This window comes from Callithrix jacchus, chromosome 9 (genome assembly GCF_049354715.1).
Source record: "Callithrix jacchus isolate 240 chromosome 9, calJac240_pri, whole genome shotgun sequence".
NCBI classification, from domain to species: domain Eukaryota; kingdom Metazoa; phylum Chordata; class Mammalia; order Primates; family Cebidae; genus Callithrix; species Callithrix jacchus.
In genome coordinates, this window is record NC_133510.1 from 109829170 (window position 1) to 109849730 (window position 20561).

A 20561-nucleotide genomic window follows, 5' to 3' on the forward strand; every position below is an offset into this window, starting at 1 on the left:
GGAGTGGGGAGGACTACAAAGAATTATTTACCTCCCAGGCACTGTCCATACTTCTCATTTAATCAGCATGAGGGCCTTAAAAGGGAGTATCATTATTCCCTTACAAATATGGAATAGGCTAGTTTTCAATGTAAGTTGAATTTTCCATAGTACTTTCGAATTAGCGTATGTCACAACTTCTCCAGCTTATGTCCAGGAACAGAAATGGGGCTACTCAGTACCTAGGCCTTGGTTCTGGTGTTGACATTCAGTGTGGCCTGTACACTTGATTTACCAGGCTAACTTGCAGCTCACTGGAAGTCTTTCAGGTGATCATATTTACTTTGGTGACCACATTTTGCTACAGCAATAAATTTAGTGTGATTTTACACAAAATGAAGGAAATCTAATTTGGTTAAAGAGCGTTTTCTCACAGAGGACACAGAATTTGACTCTAGTGTTTTATGAAAGGTTATCTCCCCCATATGTTACTGATTTTGAATTTTTAAAATTCTGTTTTATAGGAAGATCTGAGAATGTATGAATGAAAAAAAAGGTAAAGCAAAACAATGTCAGAGATTCAAGAGCCAAAAGCAAGGGGATGGGATTTGTCCTAAGGGAATATAAAGTCAGTGTACTTCATAATTGACTAAGAATGTGGATTTTTTTTTTTCAAAAAAATGTAATCTTTTCATTTGTAAAGTAAGCTACAAATGTATTTCTATAACCACCTCTGGTTTTCTGTGCCTAGATCTGAGCACTTAAATTTTGCTGTTGTACTAATCTCCTTTTAAATTAATGGCCACAAAGTACACATGGCCACTCAACTCTGCCAAACTTTCTAATATGCCCTTTTATTGTATGTTCACTTTCACACTCCTCAAAATGACTCCCTGCCACCCCCACCCTGAGACAGGGTCTTCCTCTGTTGCCCAGGCTGGAGATATAGCTCATTGTAGCCTTGGTCTTGTGGGCTCAAGCCATCTTCCCACCTCACCCTCACCCAAGAAGCTAGGACTAGAGGTATGTGCCACCACACCAGGCTGATTTAAAAAAATTTTTGTAGAGACAGGGTCTATGTTGCCCAGGCTGGTCTCGAACTCCTGGCCTCAAGCGATCCTCCTGCCTTGGCTTCCCAAAGTGTTGGGATTACAGGTGTGAGCTACTGTGCCTGGCCCAGAATCACTCTGTAGTGTGACCAATTATTTCCTTTTTGCCAAACCCATTCATCACTTCTCTGTATCTTAGTTGACCCCTCAGTGGCATTCATTATTATTGACCATGTCCTTGTTTCTTCCTGTGACTAACTTTTTGATTTGAGTAGTCTTTTCCAGGCTTGGGCAACCACCCTATTCCAAATCTGCACTTTCCCCCCCCCCCCAGGCAGTCTAATCTAGAGCCATCACTTTAAATATCATAGATATGCAGATGATCCCTAAATATGTATTTCAGTTCTGACCGTAACTCAACTCCAGACTTAGCCATTTACCTGTCATCCCTGCTAGGATGTCTATCTAGTAAGCATCTCAAAATTGACATCTAACTACCAAGGTAACCATATCACAGATAATGTCTTCCCAACTGAGACACTTGAGAGTGAAAGAGCAAGAGCACCACTGAAACTTTTATGTTGGGACAAGAAGCATATACTAAAAACTCTCCAAGGGTTTCCTATCACACTTTGAATGAGATTCTGCTCCTTAGAAGGACCCATGCTACCTATCTCCTCTTGTGCCACTCTCCCAATCTCTCAGCCCTGCTCCAACTGTACTTGCTGCTATTCGTCTTGAATAAACATTCCTACACAACTTACCCTGAGTCTCCTCATCCTTAGAAGTGAACAATGGTACTTTTAGAATTTTAAGTGACTTACCCTTGAGTCTCCTCATCCGTAGGAGTGAACAGAGAACTTATACACAGAGCTCCCTCTCACTGTCCCAAGGAAGTGAACAGATTTGGATAGTAAGGGTTACTTGCATTCGCTGAAGGAGTGAAGAGTGAGGATACTGCCTGCATTTTTCATTTTTCCATTATACTTAAGCCATGTACAAATAGTGCACAGACGTTCAGTGTCAGAGTCAATTGTTTGGCTGTGCATTTGTTACAAAGTTCAGACTTCACAGCTGAAAGGGAGCCAGTTCTTTATCTGGGCAATATTTATCTTGGAACAAGGTTCAGAAATAGAAAATTGAAACACTACTCCTAAAATTAGTACTAACCATCACCCACTTTCCCTTACAGGCAGACCTGGATTTTCAGAAAGTTTTCTAAAAAGCTCCATTTATTTCAAGTGTATATAAATTAGATAATTTTGAATTAGAAAATTTTATAGAGAGGTTTTCATAAATGTCCCCAAATTTGTTGTTAGTACTCATTCCTTTTGGCATGTCAGGTAGGGGTGACTTCTCTTACGCCAATTCGTAAGTAATCCTTCCAATTTAAAAGGTTTGAACAGAAGTCGGAGCCTACTTAATAAACTTGGACTCTGCCACTTGGCAGCTGAATGGCCTCTCTTAAGCTTCAGTTTCCTCATGTGTCAAATGAGGAAGGTAATGAATGCACGTGGTGTTTTATGAGAGTTATGATGGTCAATTTTAAGCTAACTGATCACGCAAGTAGGCTCTAATTTTTTTTTTAAGATAATACTTGGTTCTCAAAGACAGTCATTTATTCCAAGCACAAGATTAAATTAGTTTTCTCCAAAAAAAAAAAAAGGTATAGAAGTTTGCTAATATTTCACGTAACACTAAGCTAGAGTGATGTTTCATGGCTGGTAGTGAGGAAGACTGGATTTGCATCCCAAGATGAAATGTGCTGTATGAATAAAAATGTATCCATACCTTGAATTAAGGAAGCACTTGTCCGTTTCTTAGAAATGATTCACTTATAAAGTATCAAACTGATATGGCATTTAATGGTACATGAGTTTTTGAAATAATGGTTTAAGGTAAAAGTTACCAACTTTAGTTATTTAAATACAGTTTACATTTTATAATATGGCAAATGAGTCAGAATTTATCTATTTAGAGATAACTTAAACACAATTCAGAAGGTAAGCAGGTTCTTAAAATTACAGGTGCCTACAAACTGCCTGAATTTTTGTCTTTGCTAGTTTCACCCTGCACTGCTAGAAAGAAGCAACATCAGTCAGTATGTCATTCTTCGACGTTTAATGGCGCTACAGGGTTAAATAATGGTCTTACTTTTTTGGCCTGAATTTTGCCAAAACTAGCTTCAAACTCTTTTTTTGATCCATTTAGATTTGCCAGATGTCCATCCTTTATTCTGTAGCCTAAGGAATTGAGTTTCCTTATCCTGTACTGTACTATTTGTGGTGTTAATTCAAGAACCATTGGCGTCTCTTTTATCTGAGCTATGGAAATTCCTTCTTTCAATAATCCTTGCATTCTCTCTTCTAAAACTGGAACAGAATAATACAAAAGGGCAGGACATTTCAAAATTAATTCCTTCAGGTCATGCTCTGTGCATTTAAAAGCATTTTTAGAGAAGGAAATGCTATTCTGTATACTTCTCGGGCAAAGTTGAAAAAGAAATCCTTTGAGTTTAGACAGAAGCAGGAGAATTTCAAAGTTTTTGAAACCCTGCTCCTGGAGAAACTCTAGTGTTTCCTTTATAGCTGCGGGAGAATTTAACAAAATAAATGGGTTTTGGCTTAACAGTTTTAGTAGCCAGACTTTCATGTTGGCCTCAGAACCACCTACGGCTAAATAGCTCTCCTGGAGAATTCTTATCATCTGCTTATTCTTCTCAACAGGATTATGAAAAATATTAGATGCAGTTGTCAAAAGTCTGCTAATGACCACATTTTTTAGTCCCAACTCTTGAAAGAATAGAACATTCAGCTTCTGGTTCTCTTGGTCTTCAATGGTAAAGAAAGATTCTGGAAACTGCTCTATTAACTTGATTAACTCTTCCTCATTTTTGCAGACCAATTGCCAGAGTTTTCTCTGGGTGTTAACAGTGGTTGGACTACAAACAATGGCTTCCGGGCAGCGTTCCAAAATACTGGCTACAGCAGTCTCATCGGCACCTAGTTCTTGTAAAATATTCACAATTTCTTCAACATAGGTTTCATCCTCTAAAAGTACCCATCCTTTTAATCTACGAATTTTCCTAATGTCAACTGAAAATTTATAGAGCGTTTCCACGGTTCTTGTATTTTCTTTGCTTGACAGTCTATCAGTTGTGTAGGTGAAGCATGCTACGACAGGTCTATATTTTGGAGTTGATGGCATCTTTCTGAAAGAACACAGCCTACAGGGCTGGGATCTCATCAGCAGCTTCCACAACATGGCTGCAGTCCTCTAGCTTTTCCACCGTCCTAGGACTCAAACAGACTCATTCTATCTGTAAAAAAGAAAATAAAGGTTTTTAGTATAAGGGTGTTGACTTTCAGAACACATACACTAACAAATTTCAGCTGTTTAAGTACAGAAATAAGGTGGATTTAAATTAGACAAGAAAACTACTCGTGTAATATTTTTAAAAATCTTCCTAAATAATTAATTGAAGTAATTGTAATACACTTCTCTGTACTTCTACATCTTATACTTTGTAAATACATTGTGGAGTTACTTCCATTTTACAGATGAGCAGCAAGACCAGAATTCAAAGGTTCATAGACCTCAAATGTTATTTTCATACCAATTCCCTTTCCCACAACTTATTTTTCTTTCTTTTAAGAGGCATCTATTATGCACACGCACACACAAACATGTTTTTTTGAAATGTTTTATATTACTAAGTTGATGTTTAGCTGAAGCAGATAAAGGGGGAGAGGGAAAGGGTCATCTCTAATTTTATATTTTAGAGTAAATATTTTGCTGAATAACTATCACCCAAAATGTGCCAATTATTTTATTTTAAATGAGTTAATAAATGGAGTGTATGTGTGTGTTTAGAATTATGTGAACGAAACTCTCTTTTATAAATCCAGAATTAAAATAATTTGTAATTCCAGCACCACTTTGGGAGGCTGAGGCAGGCAGATCACTTGAGGTTGGGAGTTCTAGATTTGGTAACACGGTGAAACCCTGTCTCTACTAAAAATACAAAAATTAGCTGGATGTGGTGGCGGTTACCTGTAATCCCTAGCCAAGTAAAATGAAAAAATGCCACGACTGTTCCCGTGGTGCCATGGGAAATCAGGTCAGCTGTGGAATGGTGACTGTAGTTTTAGAACAGTATAATCAGCTATCCACTTGACATCTTTAGGTATCTTTTTTTTTTTTTGAGATGGAGTTTCACTCTTGTTACCCAGGCTGGAGTGCAATGGCACAATCTCAGCTCACAGCAACCTCCGCCTCCTGGGTTCAGGCAATTCTCCTGCCTCAGCCTCCTGAGTAGCTGGGATTACAGGCACGCGCCACCATGCCCAGCTAATTTTTTGTATTTTTAGTAGAGATGGGGTTTCACCATGTTGACCAGGATGGTCTCCATCTCTTGACCTCGTGATCCACCCGTCTCGGCCTCCCAAAGTGCTGGGATTACAGGCGTGAGCCACCAGGCCCGGCCCATCTTTAGGTATCCTAAGATGGCTATACTGTGTCTGACACATCAATAGTCTTTGCCTCTGGAGGGGCAGCAAAACACCTCCATCCTTTTAGGGTCGTGACTGGACCCAATAATTAAACAGACACAAGATACATTAACAGGAGAAAAACATAAAATTTATTTAATGCAAGTTTATGTGGCATGGGAGCCCTAGTAAGGAATTGAAGACCCAAAAGAGCAGTTAGAGTCGGTTATTTATGTACTGAATTGCACAAAAAGTAGGAAGCTCTGAAAAAGCAACTGAAACGGGGAGATTTAAAAGAAAATTTATTTTGACGAGGACCATGCAGAATTCTTTTGGTATCAATTTCTCATCCTTGAGGTTAAGGATGTTACTCCTTTTGGTATAGGGAGGGTATCTTTCACATGGGAACAGAAAGAAAAGTCAGATCTTACACCTGCTGTTTTTCAGGTGCCTTTAATTCAAAACGGTTCGTATATCAGGGTGGTATCATGAACTCCACCACTATTTCGTCTCTGGTAACGAAAATACATCTGGTTTGTTTTACTACCCGAGAGTGTTCTAAGTGTCTCAGCCTTGCCACAGACGTGTGCAGTACAGGTCAGTTTAGCCTGTTGGCAGCCTTCCCTCATTCTTCATACGTCTGAAAGTAAAGCAGAAAGCAGCCATTTCCAATCCCTGACTCTAATTTAAATGCCCTTGCCATATATGCTCGGGACTCTTCACTTTCAGCCCTGTCCTAACTCATCCAAATACATGATTACTCTATTAGGAAAATTAGGTACTCTTTCCATTTTGGTTTAGTTCATTGTAAGTGCCTATGGAGGCTAAAATAATTGTAGGAGCTTGTTTTAGTGGTTCAACCTGAAATTTCTTCAGATAATTCCTAATACTGTAAGCCAAGATTAAAAATTTTAAAAATTTCTAAGAAGACCATCAATGTTAACAGGAAGGAGGAGGCACAGCATGATGAAGCAGTACAGGGAGATTGGGGCTGGGATCCCGCTCCCCACTCCTGGTTGTGCGACTCCACAGGTTCAGGCTGTACATCTGTCCCACATGTCAGGGAGGAGTGTAGGGTGCTGCCAACCACCCACACCCAATCCTGCCTCTAGTTTAGGGGGCAGCAGGTAAGACAGCAGTGATTAGAAGAGTACCTCACACTAACTATTCAATGAGTATTACTAGCAGCAATCTGTGAAACAGAACATAATCTATGCCTTAAAGGAAAACTCTGCAAGGTTTAAAATGCATATCAAGTACTTTGGACACTGCCTGGTACATAGTAAAATTTCTGGAGCTAAAAGTCTTGTATGACTTTAAATTGTATTTTAGACAGAAATAGATTTACAAAGAGTAACTGAAAACTAAAGAATGTATTTTGTTTTTCTTGAGACAGGGTCTCACTCTGTCACCCAGGCTGGAGTACAGTGGTGTGATCTTGGCTCACTGCAACCTCTGCTTTCCTGCTCAAGTGATTCTCCAACCTCAGCTTCCTGAGTAGCTGGGACTACAGCCATGAGCCACCATGCCTGGCTAATTTTTATATTTTTTGTAGAACAGGGTCTTGCTATGTTGCCCAGGCTGGTCTGGAACTCCTGAGCTCAAGTGGTCCACCTGCCTTGGCCTACCAAAATGTTGGGATTACAGGTGTGAGCCAGCACACCTGGCCTAAAAACTGTATTTTAAATGCTCTGTTTCCCAAAGTAACTGCTTATAAAAGCAATGTGCATTCATCACAGAATAGTTGCCAACTTCTGAAAAGTATAAGGAAATGGAAAAAGTCACAGTCCTACCACCTGAAGACAATTGTTCATGTTTTGGCATATATGATGATGTGTGACCTGAACACATCACCGTTCACCCTGGAGTAAGCGGGAAAGGCAGACAGCCTGCTGTTCCCTTAGCCCCACTGTTCAGGAGCCTCTGTCAGTGGGTACACCTTGCCATGCTCAATGTAGTTCTAATGTTTGATGATCTGTCATTCTGTATAATGTAACCCCCCAACCAAGCCAACTGCTTCATCTAGTGCTTAGCCAGAGAAGAGGATCTGTTCCAACCTCAAGGAACTGGCTGTGCTGGACTTGCTGAAAGACAGTGTATTACCGGTCTCCTGTATGGTACCTTCCCTACACATGAGACTTAGGTTCTGAATTCAGCCTATAAAGTAAAAATTACAAAGACTCAAAATTTGTGTTGAAAATCTCTTAAGCAGACACCACACAGATGAAGTAGTTGGCTACAAATTATGATGTGTTCAGGTGAGTCGTCTTTACCAGTTAAAGTTATCTGTCTTGCTTCATCTCTGATAAGTAAACACAGCTGACTATGAAAGTGAAAAGTATGAATGTTGTGACTCCTGTGTAATGAGCACATAATACATATATATATGTATGTAATTTACCTTTCTGCTGCTATTTTACTCACAGTGAGTATCTAACCGTGGTATTACAAATGCTCTGTAAACATTTAAAATGAGTGCTTGGTATATGGGATGGATATATTGTTATTTTGTAATTCCTTCCTTACATTGAGCATTTAGGCTATTTGTAATTTTTACTATACGCTGAATATATGTCCACATTTCATATGCTTTTCCTTTAGGATGAATTCCTAGAAGTAGATTTCCTGACTGAAGAGATGTGTGAACACTTGGAAAGGGAAGTTGCTAAATTTCCTGTCAAGAAAAACTATCTCCACTGACATTCTCACAGGCAGTATGAGTGATTCTCTCATCAGTTATTTTGATATGTGAAAAACGATATGACACTAATTTCTTTTTATTATTGATGAGGGTGATGTTTCATAATAAACTATTTTGGTCACCTTTATTTCCTTTTGTGAATCAACTATTCCTGCCTTTTAAAACTGCAATTGTGGCTGGGTGTGGTGGTGCACACCTGTAGTCTCAGCCCTTTGGGAGGCCAAGGTGGGCAGATCACGAGGTCAGGAGATGGAGACCTTCCTGGCTAACAAGGTGAAATTCTGTCTCTACTAAAAATACAAAAAATTAGCTGGCCATGATGGCACGTGACTGTAGTCCCAGCTACTTGGGAGGCTGGGGCAGCAGAATCACTTGAAGCCGGGAGGCAGAGGTTGCAGTGAGCCGAGATCATGCCACTGCACTCCAGCCTGCGTGACAGAGTGAGATTCCTTCTCAAAAAAAAAAAAAAAGAAAAACTGCAGTCGTTCTTCTTTGTAAAAATTGACTTGTGCAGCGCGGCACAGTGAATCGTGTTTATAATCCCAGCACTTTGTGCAGATCACAAGGTCAGGAGTTTGAGATCAGCCTTCCAATATGGTGAAATCCCATTTCTACTAAAAAAAAAATACAAAAATTAGCCAGGTGTGGTGGTGTGCACCTGTAGTCCCAGCTACTGGGGAGGCTGAGGCAGGAGAATCGCTTGAACCTGGGAGACACTGTCTGAAACACACCAACTCTGTCTCTGTACCCATTAAACAGTAACTCTCCATTCCCTCTTCCCTGTAGACACGAGTTACCTCTATTTTACTTTCTGTCTCTATGAATTTGCCTGTTCTAGGTACTTCTTCTATGTGGGGTCATATAATATTTGTCTTTTTGTGTCTGGCTTATTTCACTTAGCGTAATCTTATCAAAGCTCATCCATATTATAGCATCTGTTAGAACAAAGCAGTTAATTTCACATGGTCAAAGGAAGGTCAGGGAAGTTTTCCTTCGAGTCTTATTGCTTTTAAGTACCAGATGGTCAGTAAAAATTCATCCATATTTCCTTCCATATTTTTGTTTGAATTTTAAAACTTATCTCCTTACGTTCATTTGAAATTTCTGGGTGTGAGCGGAGAATCTAAATAGATTTCATCAGTAGTTTACTTCTCTCTAAGTACCATTTTCTGAACAATGCTTTCCTTCCCCATGGCTTATGATTCCTCCTTTATCATATGTTGAATGTAGCTTTTGTCTCTAGTTAGCCTCCATCCTCATCCCCTTACTTTGCAATTCCCCGAAGGGGCCAAGAGGCTCATTTCTGGTCTTTGCTGCATACTTTCTCCCCCTGCCAGACTATCCTCAAACAAGCTCTGGTTGACTCACTCTTCCACATTTCCCACCAACTACCTGAAATCTTCTCAACTCCGATGTCTGGCCACCCGCCTACCTCCATACTCACCCTCACTCAAAACCAGTGCCCTTGCCTCCAATCTGTACAAAGAACGGAGAGCAGCTCCTCTCAGCAGACATAAACCTATCACTAGCTCCCCTTCCCTACAGTTACACCTTTCATCAGCCAGGGTCATCCCTGCTCCTATACTGAGCCCAGCCTCTCTGGCCTGAGAACTCTCGAGCCTTTCTTTCCAAGAGTTCACTTCTTCAGCTGTATCCTCCTCTGATGCTCCAGCCATCACTCCACTGCTCTTCCTCTCCTTGCCCAAACCCTCTCTCTCTCCACTGCTCTTCCTCTCCATGCTCAAATCCTCTCTCTCTCTTCCTCTCAGCTAACTGCTGCGGATCCCTCTTTCTCTCCATTTCCTCTTCTACTTACATAGCTTGCAATAAAGATAACTTCCATGTGGTTAAGGCCAATGAGCAGTTTTCATTCTTACCTTTTTTTTTTTGAAACAGGGTTTCACTCTGTTGTCCAGGCTTGGAGTGCAGTGGCGTGATCATGGCTCATAACAGCCTCAACCTCCCTGGGCTCAGATGATCCTCCCTCTCAGCCTCCCAAGTATCCAGGACTACAGGTACATGCCACTATGTCTAGCTAATTTTTTTGTATTTTTTGTAGAGATGGGGTTTCACCATGTTTGCAGGCTGCTCTTGAACTCCTGAGCTCAAGCAATCTGCCCGCCTTGGCATCCCAAAGTGTTGAGATTACAGGCGTAATATGGTTTGGCTGTGTCCCCATCCAAATCTTATCTTGAATTATAGCTCCCATACTTCCCTTGTGTTGTGGGAGAAACCCACTGGGAGATAACTGAATCATCGGGGTGGCTTCCCCCATACTATTCTCATGGTAGTAAGTCTCATGAGATCTGATGGTTTTATAAGGGGAAACCCCTTTCTCCTGGTTCTCACTTCTTCTCTTGTCTGCTGCTATGTGAGATGTACCTTTCACCTTCTGCCATGATTGTGAGGCCTCCCCAACCACGTGGCACTATATTTCATTAAACCTCTTTCTTTTGTAAATTGCCCAGTCTCAGGTATGTCTTTATCAGCAGCAAGAAAAAGGACTAATACAAGGCATGAACCACCACACCCAGCCTTCCTTATCTCTTCTGACCTCTGCAGCTTTTAGCAGAGCTGACCACTCATTTGATTATCTCATTTGACTTCTTGGACACCCCACTTTTTTGGTTCTTTTCCCTTTCTAGACTTCTGGCCACCTTCTGTCTTCACTGCAGGCTCATCTTCAAGGCTTGGTTCTAGCCCTCTCTTCTTACTTTACAGTCTCTCCCCACAGATCTTGTCCTCATCCAGATATTCAGTTAATCCACTTGGTATTATTTCCACCTTCTTCTCAATATGTGATCTTGTCGGCCACTTGCAATAAACTTTCCAATGGCATTTTAGGAAAAAGACAAAATAAAATAAAACACAGAACTGCCTTACCACGGCCTACAAGACCTCTTTGGGTTCTGCCACCTCCCTCATTCCCATTTCCCTCTCCTGCACCAGCTGAATTTGCTTCCCGTCAGTCCCTGGCACTCTACAGGTTTCTACTATGTGTCTTTGAAGACTGTGGGCCAGACTCCATGCCCAAAATGCTCCAACTCTTAGGCCTAAGTGTCACTTTCTCAAGGAAACTTTTCTAACCTTCATGAATACGTGAAGTCTCCTGTCCCCAGTATAGGCTTTCATGGCACCATGGACTTCTACACTTGTGCACAAGTGGGACAACAGCTGCAGCTGTTATGTGTTGTTTCTGTCTCAACACTCCATTTGGTCAGAGACTGTTCACTACAGTGTTCCAATAAACTGCTTCCCTATCCTTCACCCAGCTGCCTTCACTTCCTCTAGGAGGCATTCCTTGGCAGGTGGCCTCCTGTGTGCTCTTCCATAGCACCCTGCTCTGGACCCTACTGCAGCACTTATCATGCTCTTATAAGTTCTTCATCCATCCAACCAATAGGAATTTTGTTTAAGTTTGAGCTGTGTGTCAGGCATACTAGGCACAGGTCTTCCACTAAAACACTTCTTCATGCCTCTGTTTGGATCACAGACCAACTGAGAATCTGCGAGTCACAGACTCTCTTTCCAGAAGAAAAGACCCATTCACAACATTTCACAAATGATTTTAGCAGGATTCATGGACACCCTGCAGCCCAACCACGAACAACTTGCACTAGATTTATAAGCGTTGGGAGGGCAGTAACTGCACTGTGTTCTGCTTTATTCCCTGCACCTGGCAAATAACTCGTTCCACAAAGGGGCAAAATCAGAATTTGCCAGATGAAACTGAGTGAACAAGTGGATGTGGTAACTTAATGCAGTGGGTAAAACTGGGTTACCGGAGCCAGACTGCCTGCTCCCTGGACAATAGTGTTGTGACTTGAGGAAGTTACTTCACCTCTATGAGCCTCAGTTTGGCATCAGGAAAATGGTGACACTATCTCCTTGGTGACTGCAAAGATCAATACCACAAATCACTTAGAATATGCAGAAAACTCTTCACATACATTAAATCATTAAATGATCACAACAACCCATTTTAAAGATGAGGAAACAGACGCAGGTAAAGGAACTTGCCCAAGGTTGCTTAGCTAAAAAATGGGAGAATTTGGATTCAAACCCCACAGCTTGGCTCCAGAGTCCTGCTCTTAGCCCTGTGCCCCACATATAGTAATGCTTTTGGTAAATGTTTGTTAAATCACAATGTGGGCTGTTCTTGGATGCTTGTTTCTTAAGCATTTTTGAGGAGTGAAATTCACATCTGTACTACACACAGTTAGGGTTAGTATGGTCTTCTCTACAACACCACTGATTTCAATAGAGTTCTGATTTTGTAACACGTACGCCCTATTGCCAGTTTCAAACTGACCAATGTTTACAAACAAGGAAAAACGAGGGTCCGCGGAAGATCTCCAGGACTGATCAAAAGGCCGCACATTCACTGTGGGGCCTCCGCTTTTCCAGAGAAACCCAGCAGGCTGAGCTGAGCTGAGCTTCTGGCGAGGCCTGGAATTTTGCTGAGGGCGGCACACTGGGCACAGTTCTGCCGTAATTGGCAGCACTGGCATACTTAGAGAGGCTCACATATGTACATGACACCTGCCTCGGCGTCGCTGGTGAGGAACACGCCCAGAAACAGAGGAAGGGGATTACTCACCCGTCCGCGTTAGCTCCAAGCGAGGCACAGGGAACAGGGAGTCCCGAGGGCCAGGCCCCGTCCTTCCCTCTCTCGCCAGCCAGCCTCACTGTGATCCACTGTCCTCCTGAGGCCTGGGACCTCGGTCCTTGTCCTGAATCCGAAGAGGGTACAGACGGCCCTCGGCAGCCCCAACCAAGCCACGCCCCCTTCACCTTCACCCGTGGCCAATGAGGGGTCGGGAGATGAGCGCCCCCCCCCCCGAAGGCACACCCCCGCGTCCCAGCGTAGCCAATCAGAGCGCGGGACACAGCTACGCGCCCCTTCCCGCACCACGAGGAAGGGTGGAGTGGCAAGCGATTTTCCTAGGAGCCGCATCTGGCATTTTCACACACTTTCCTTCCCAGCATTTTAGGAAACGGAGTTTTCTCCGAGGTCCCAGGCCTCAGGAGGACTGGAGGTCCCTGCTGTCAGGAGTTCCAGTCGCTTTGCCGCTTAGAAAATGTAAAAAAAAAAAAAAAAAAAAGAAACAGAAACAGCTACATCTTTAAGATAGAGCCAATATTCTTATTCCGAAAATTATTCAAAATTCAAAATTATTCCCTAAATAATCCAATTAGGTAAAGAACCAATTTACAAATGTTTTTAAAAAACCCCAAAAGTTATTGAAACACATCTAAACTCTTCCCCGCCCCTACCCTACCACAGCAGTTAGCGACTAACTCGTCTTTAAAAGCTATCTCCTTTCTCCCACTCCTTGCTACCTTCACCTAAACACATACCTTTTCTGATAAACTGCTCCATGGTTTCCATTCTAATTATTACCGGTGATGCTTAACCTCATACACTAAACACATTAATTTCTCCATAAAGCCAGGCTCAATGTCTCTCTCATTTATGTTCACATTTATCCATCCAACCATTTATCAAGCATGTTGAAACAGCAATGAGAAGATAGAGGGGGAATAAAACACATTCTCTGTCCTTATGGGAGCTTACATCCTAGTGGAGGGCAAAGATATTAACAACCAATAACGTGACAAATCACACCTAGAGTTAAGTGTTATCGAGGACAGGGTGCCCTGATTGGGCCTAGTGGTTCCGTTTGTGTGGAGTCAGTAAAGTTGATTTTCCCAGGCTGGAGGTCCCTGCTGTCAGGAATTCATAGCACACTGGGCACAGTTCTGCCGTAATTGGCAGCACTGGCATACTTAGACTACCCTCGCACCACGTAGAGTGAATTCCTTGAGGCTACTGATTATTTTTCTGTGAACAATGCTAGGCACACAGTAAATGTTAACTAAATCTTTGAGTCTAGTCTCAGTACGCAGTTTAGGCTCAACAGGCTTTAATGAGAGAGGCTCACATATGTACTTTAACTCCACAGAGTAGCAGCAAGAATCCTGGCTCCTCAAGATCAATCGGATCTCTAGGATATTCTGGAACGATCTGAGCAAGTCGTGTGTACTGCGGGGCGGGGGTGGGTGGATAGGTGTCTGTCCAGCAACGCTTCTCTGAGTTACCTGAATATAAAAACTCCATTATGCATAGATTTATTGCATACTTTTTCCTGAAATAAAACAATTTGGGGTCCAGACTAACCAAAGTGTGTCATTTGCACTTCGGGAAAGGAATTTAGGATACAGAAAATAGAAGGAAGCTAAGGAATGTAAACTCAGGACTTAGTACTGCAAGCTGCCATCACTGGTCAGGAGGGAGTGAGCGGAAATGGGCACCAGGGTGCTGGAAGCACATATTACATACGGCTCCATATAATTGCGTGAGGAATTACAATAACCCTAGCATTGTAATAAAAACCTAAAACTAACAAATCAGTTATGCCAACTGTATTAAATAAATGCTACTCAAAGTTTTTTCCAGCCCAAATATTTAAACGGTGCATTTCTAGGACCACATAATCAGAAAAAAAAAAAAAAAAAAAACCTTGAATGAAGAAAAGCGAAAAGAACTTACAATTATGCATATTGTGTACAAAAAAATTACAAACACATTTAAATTGTGGGAAGATTCTGATATTTCTAGTATGAAAGGGAAGCATTAAAAATACTGATACAGTCTTTTATATCTCAAATTTACTATTTTAAGCAAATGTGAAAAACATAAGGACTTTGCACAGGTTCATTAAAAACCCTAGCTCTCTCAATATAATTTTTCCAAGTTGTCAGTACAGGTTTTGGCAATAAGAATTGAAGAAGTGTACATGTAAAGGACATGCAAGATTGTTGCATAGGTACAAACATGGCAGCGTGATTTGCTGCCTTCCTCCCCTTTCACCTATATCTGGCATTTCTCCCCATGCTATCTCTCCCCAACTCCCCACCCCCTGCTGTCCCTCCTCTATTTTTCTCCCCAACAGTGTGTGATGCTCCCTTCCCTGTGTCCATGTGTTCTCATTGTTCAACACCCGCCTATGAGTGAGAACATGTGGTGTTTGATTTTCTGTTCTTGTGTCAGTTTGTTGAGAATGATGGTTTCCAGGTTCATCCATGTCCCTACAAAGGACAGAACTCATCGTTTTTGATGGCTGCATAATATTCCATGGTGTATATGTGCCACATTTTCCCTGTCCAGTGTATCATTGAAGGGCATTTGGGTTGGTTCCAGGTCTTTGCTATTGTAAACAGTGCTGCAATGAACATTCGTGTGCATGTGTCCTTATAGCAGAACAATTTATAATCCTTTGGATATATATTCAGTAATGAGATTGCTGGGTCAAATGGAATTTCTATTTCTAGGTCCTTGAGGAATAGCCACACTGTTTTCCACAATGGTTCCACAATGGTTGAATTTACACTTCCAATAGTGTAAAAGTGTTCCTATTTCTCCACATCCTCTCCAGCATCTGTTGTCTCCATATTTTTTAATGATCACCATTTTAACTGGCGTGAAATGGTATCTCAATGTAGTTTTGATTTGCATTTCTCTAATGACCAGTGTACCCCCAAACCTAAAATGCAACTAAAAAAAAAAAACTTCAAAAAAAAAAAAAAAAAGGCATTCGATTTAAAGGCTGCTCTAGTATCTGTGCACTAATGGGATGTATTTGAAAAATTTCCATTATTTCAGGCCATTAACCACTGCCAGTTAATAAAGCGATTTTAGTTAATAAGTAGGATTATTATTATACCAAGATATTAAATAAATTTTAGTTGTTTTCAAACTGGCTATGACTCTGAATCACATAGCCTTTAGAAATTCAAAGGGGCCATGGGATGGATGAATAGCATTAATGTGAAAAATGAATGGCCCAAGGTGTTTGTAATTTGAACAGTAAAAATGCTTAGAGACATTTAGTGACCTATGCATCTTAGAGTAACAATATTTAAAACAAACATGCCTGCCCTGAGCACACTGATGTTCTTAAATGGTGAGTGAAGTGTGGTCAGACATAAGCAGAAACCTTCATTAAAAAATAGAGCAAACCAACTTGTATTTGCCTCTATCCAGTGGTTTTTAACCTTCTGGGTTTAAAAGCCTCATTGAGAATCTGAACAAGGTTATGGAATGCTTCCCAGAGAGATGCATATTTGCATTTTTACAACATGCTTCAAATATTAATAACTTCTTCTCTAATGTTCTTGGCCCTATTAGAAAAACTAAAGCAGCACAACTAATAACTAACAATAGATACCATTACAAAAAAAAAAAAAAAAAAAGAACTGAAGTGGCTGGGTGTGGTGGCTCACGCCTGTGGTCCCAGCACTTTGGGAGGCTGAGGCGGGTGAATCACGAGGTCAAGAATTCAAGACCAGCCTGGCCAAGATGGTGAAACCCTGTCTCTACTAAAATTACAAAAATTAGCTGGACATGGTGGCGGGCGCCTGTAATCCCAGCTACTTGGGAGACTGAAGTAGAGAACTGCTTGAACATGGGAGGCAGAGGTTGCAATGAGCCAAGATCACATCACTCCACTCCAGCCTGGGCGACAGAGCAAGATGCCGTCTCAGAAAAAAAAAAAAAGAATTGAAGAAGTGTTTGCTAAATGAGTAAAATGTCTTAAATCCCTCAACCACAAGTAGGATTTCTAGTTAGGGGGAGAATACTGTATTTGAACACAGTGTATGTGCTCAAATAGAGCACAATGATCGATGCCTTTCCTTTTCCTTTTAGTGATTAATTTTGACCACAATTTATACCAAACTGAAAAAGTTTTCCAAAAAGCTCCCTAAAAAAATAAAACAAAATCCCCTTACATTTACAAATAGTCTACCAGTACGTATGCTGAAATGGTGTTCTTTTACTAAAATGCTTATTTATTCACATTAAAACTGAATTTTTGAGCTCCTGGATGGTGATGGTAAATCTCAGGTCTATGAATTTCTTAACTCTGCACTGTACAACCAGGTCCAAAGAGTAGGATGTGAGGTACAGTTACAATGAAAAATAATTAAAATATTACTTTAACAATGATGAAAAAAGAACGATAAAACGCAAGATTTTTATTCTTTTTATCAGTAATGGATTCTCCCCCTCACCACTGAGACAAAGTCTCACCCTGTCATCCAGGCTAGGGTGCAGTAGTGCAATCATGGTTCACCGCAGCCTCAAACCCCCAGATCAAGCCATCCTCCCTCCTCAGCCTCTCAAGTAACTGGGACCACAGGTGCATACCACCACACCCGCCTAATTTTTTTTTTCTTTTGTAGAGATGAGGTTCCAAGATGTTCAGGTTAATCTTAAACTCCAGGTCTCAAGTATCATCCTGCTTCAGTCTCCCAAAGTGCCAGAATTACAGGCATGAGCCACTGTGCCTGGTCTTCTTTACTATATATTTTTTAATTTTTATATTAATTTTTTAATTTTAATTTTTTTTTTTTTTTTTTGAGATGGAGTTTCGCTCTTGTTACCCAGGCTGGAGTGCAATGGCGTGATCTTGGCTCACTGCAACCTCCGCCTCCTGGGTTCAGGCAATTCTCTTCCCTCCTCCTGAGTAGCTGGGACTACAGGCGAGTGCCACCATGCCCAGCTAATTTTTTGTATTTTTAATAGAGACAGGGTTTCACCATGTTGACCAGGATGGTCTCGATCTCTTGACCTCGTGATCCACCTGCCTCGGCCTCCCAAAGTGCAGGGATTACAGGCGTGAGCCACTGCGCCTGGCTGATTTTTTAAAAAATAGAGATGAGGTCTTGCTAAGTCTCCAGGGCTGGTCTCAAACTCTGGCCTTAAATGATCCTCCCGCCTCAACCCCACAAAGTGCTGGGATTACAGGCATGAGCCACCACACTTAGCTCAGATGAGGTCTTGCTCTGTTCACCCATTCTGGAGTACACTGGCATGATCACAGCTCACTGCAGCCTCGACCTCATGGGATTAAGCATGGGCTTAAGTGATCCTCCCACCTCAGCCTCCAAAAGTGCTGGGATTATAGGCTTGAGCTACCACACCCAGACTCAGTAATGGAATTTACTGATCATTGTCAATTCACTAACCAGGATATTTTAAAAACTGCTTATCATCTAAAATATTAATGTTTCTGTATTTTGGACTCAAATTTTTATCTTTGGTTATCTTTAAACATAACTATCATACTAAGTATCTATCATGACTAATGATGGAAAATTGAAAAGCCACTGGTTGTAATTCAGAATGACAAGATCTAGCCTACTACAGAATAGTAAAGGGATAATAACAATCGTAATAAAAATAATGGCAGCCAGCCAGAGCTGTGGCATACAGCTATGCAGACTGTGCACTGTACACACCAGGGGGTGACACAGCATGGCAGCCCTGTGGCTAACATTTACTGAGTACCCTATCACATGCCAGCTCATAAGCATGGAACTGAACTACAAAGCACATATTACCTTTACCCCCATTTTATAGATGAGAAGAAAGAAGGCACAGAAGGTTAAACTTGCTCAAGATCTCAAAGCTAATGAATGGAAGAACTAGACATTTGACTCTAGAGCTCATTCTATTGATTTGCCAGCCCATACTGCCTGATTTATGGTTACAAATGCCATTACTTGAAAAAAATCCCTTTGGTTTTACATCTTTCTGGCATATAATTTTGAAAAATACTGTTTAACTAAACATATGGTAGTTCCTTCATTCAAAATGGTGATGTGGTTTATAGAATCTCTTTGTAATTTGTAATCATGTATCACAGAGAAATGCTCTCTCCCTTACCAAAAAGAAAAAAAAAACACCACACACACAAGATTTCATATTTGCACATTCTTTAATAACAAGGTCATTTTAGTAATAACAAAGAAACAGAGACAAAGAGAACTTAACACATAAATTAACACTTATCACAAACTTCTACAAGTTTGGGTCAAAAAAGGTTTACATGAAAGTTGAAAACATATACTGTCTGTGAGAGGCTATGATACCAATTTTGATTATGCACATTATCTAAAACATTATTATCAAAGAGTGCAAAGTTCAATCAAACAACGTCAAGAAAATTCTGTCCTAAAATTTTAACAAAGTCTTTTAAGAAAGTCTAAAAACCTCCTTTTTTACCACTAACTGTCAAAACTTTGAGTTTTATATCAGAATATCAATTTGTCATAACTTTTACCATACATGAAAAATTATCAAAAATATACTGATGGTTCTATACTAATTGTGACTATTTATATTTACATTAAGCAAATTATCTTACCAAGTTCTTTATATACAAATTACCATTTGTCCTTTGTGAAATTCATTAAAAAGTTAAAAACCACAGAAATGTCATTTGAAACAACATATTTCAGTATGTAACTGCTTTCCATCAATGAAGAATATTTTTAAATAACTTAATTGAAAAGTATTGAACTCCCCACCAATTTCAGCTGCAACAGTACTCCTCCTGAATGTTTTCTGTGATTTAAGGGGGGGGAAAAAAACTAGGTAAAGCTTGATTGCAAAGAATTCAATGACAAAAATGTGATGAGTGTTTATTAATCTTATCTTCAAGATATTTATAGTCTAATTAGGTTGGCATAAAAAACTAAGCAATAAAAAAATGTAAATAATGTAAGATCATTGAAGAAACAAAAAGTTTTTAAAAACTGGCAAATACACCGTATAAATACTTTTCATATTCATTTAAATCACAAAATGGCATCCCAAATCCAATTAAATTGAATGCAGGCAAGGCTTTCTGATACTTAGGGCCAGCATTTAGGAAATTTTAAACTATTGCCAAATTGAAAATAATTTAGATTTTAGAAGCATCACAACAGATAAAAGAAATTTATAAACATTTAAGAGGCAATGATTTGGGGGAAAGTTCATAAAAAAGCTTATATTAATGTCACTAAAATAAACAGGCCACTTTGTTTTAGACTCAGTTACATAATAAGAGAATGAAAAAACTGTCCAAGAAAAAGCTTGATCACAAAATCATCAACATTTTTAATTTAAAGAGATTGATTCAGATGACTATAAAACTGGCACAACAATTTGTCCAGTACAGATGCATCTCTCTTGGCCAAAAATTAACTGTTTCTGTAAAAACTGGTGAAAAATTAATGCCTCATGATTTTCTAGCTTGAAAATAGAGATTTGCTCCATTTTTGAAATTATCTTAATTTATGTTATATACTCTACTAAAGCAAGAAATAAAGCTCTAAAATATTTACCTAATTAGTGCTCTGTCTCTGGACTTTAGGACCAATACTCTGTGTGTCCTCTTCCTGACTAGGACGTTTCCCACCGCTGATACCAGTGCTCATGGAGCTTCTTCCTGCACATTTTAAAAATGTAAAATTAAGATAGGAAAAGGAAAAAGAACAGTATGCTTGAAT

At 40.3% G+C, this 20561-nt stretch overlaps 2 protein-coding genes across 5 annotated transcripts in view; both read right to left on the minus strand.

Moving 5' to 3' along the window:
- Positions 1-2866: 2866 nt before the first annotated feature.
- MTERF2 (mitochondrial transcription termination factor 2) lies at positions 2867-20502 on the minus strand. 2 transcript variants are annotated; one of them, XM_078337189.1, is made up of 2 exons: positions 20397-20502; positions 2867-4347 (listed from the first exon to the last, which is right to left on the minus strand). In XM_078337189.1, the coding sequence occupies exon 2, from the start codon at positions 4290-4292 to the stop codon at positions 3135-3137; it is 1158 nt and encodes a 385-aa protein (XP_078193315.1). In that variant the 5' UTR covers positions 4293-4347; positions 20397-20502; the 3' UTR covers positions 2867-3134. The 2 variants fall into 2 exon arrangements, with proteins under 2 accessions (XP_078193315.1, XP_054094793.1); XM_054238818.2 differs by lacking the exon at positions 20397-20502 and adding an exon at positions 12820-13002.
- Positions 2867-20561, minus strand: part of CRY1 (cryptochrome circadian regulator 1) — a 149820-nt gene continuing 132125 nt past the window's right edge. For 2 of the 3 annotated variants that reach the window (XM_002752946.6, XM_078337186.1), the window contains 2 exons: positions 20397-20500; positions 18985-19632 (listed from right to left, as the gene is read on the minus strand). In XM_002752946.6, coding sequence (XP_002752992.3) covers positions 20397-20500 — 104 coding nt within the window. In that variant the 3' untranslated portion in view covers positions 18985-19632. Of the gene's footprint in view, positions 4348-18984; positions 19633-20396; positions 20501-20561 lie in introns of those variants that run through there. The other variant, XM_035258528.3, reaches the window with a different exon arrangement.

Bases quoted from the DNA above. Each gene is read 5' to 3' on its own strand.
- MTERF2 (XM_078337189.1), bottom strand. From the start codon at position 4,292: ATGTTGTGGAAGCTGCTGATGAGATCCCAGCCCTGTAGGCTGTGTTCT.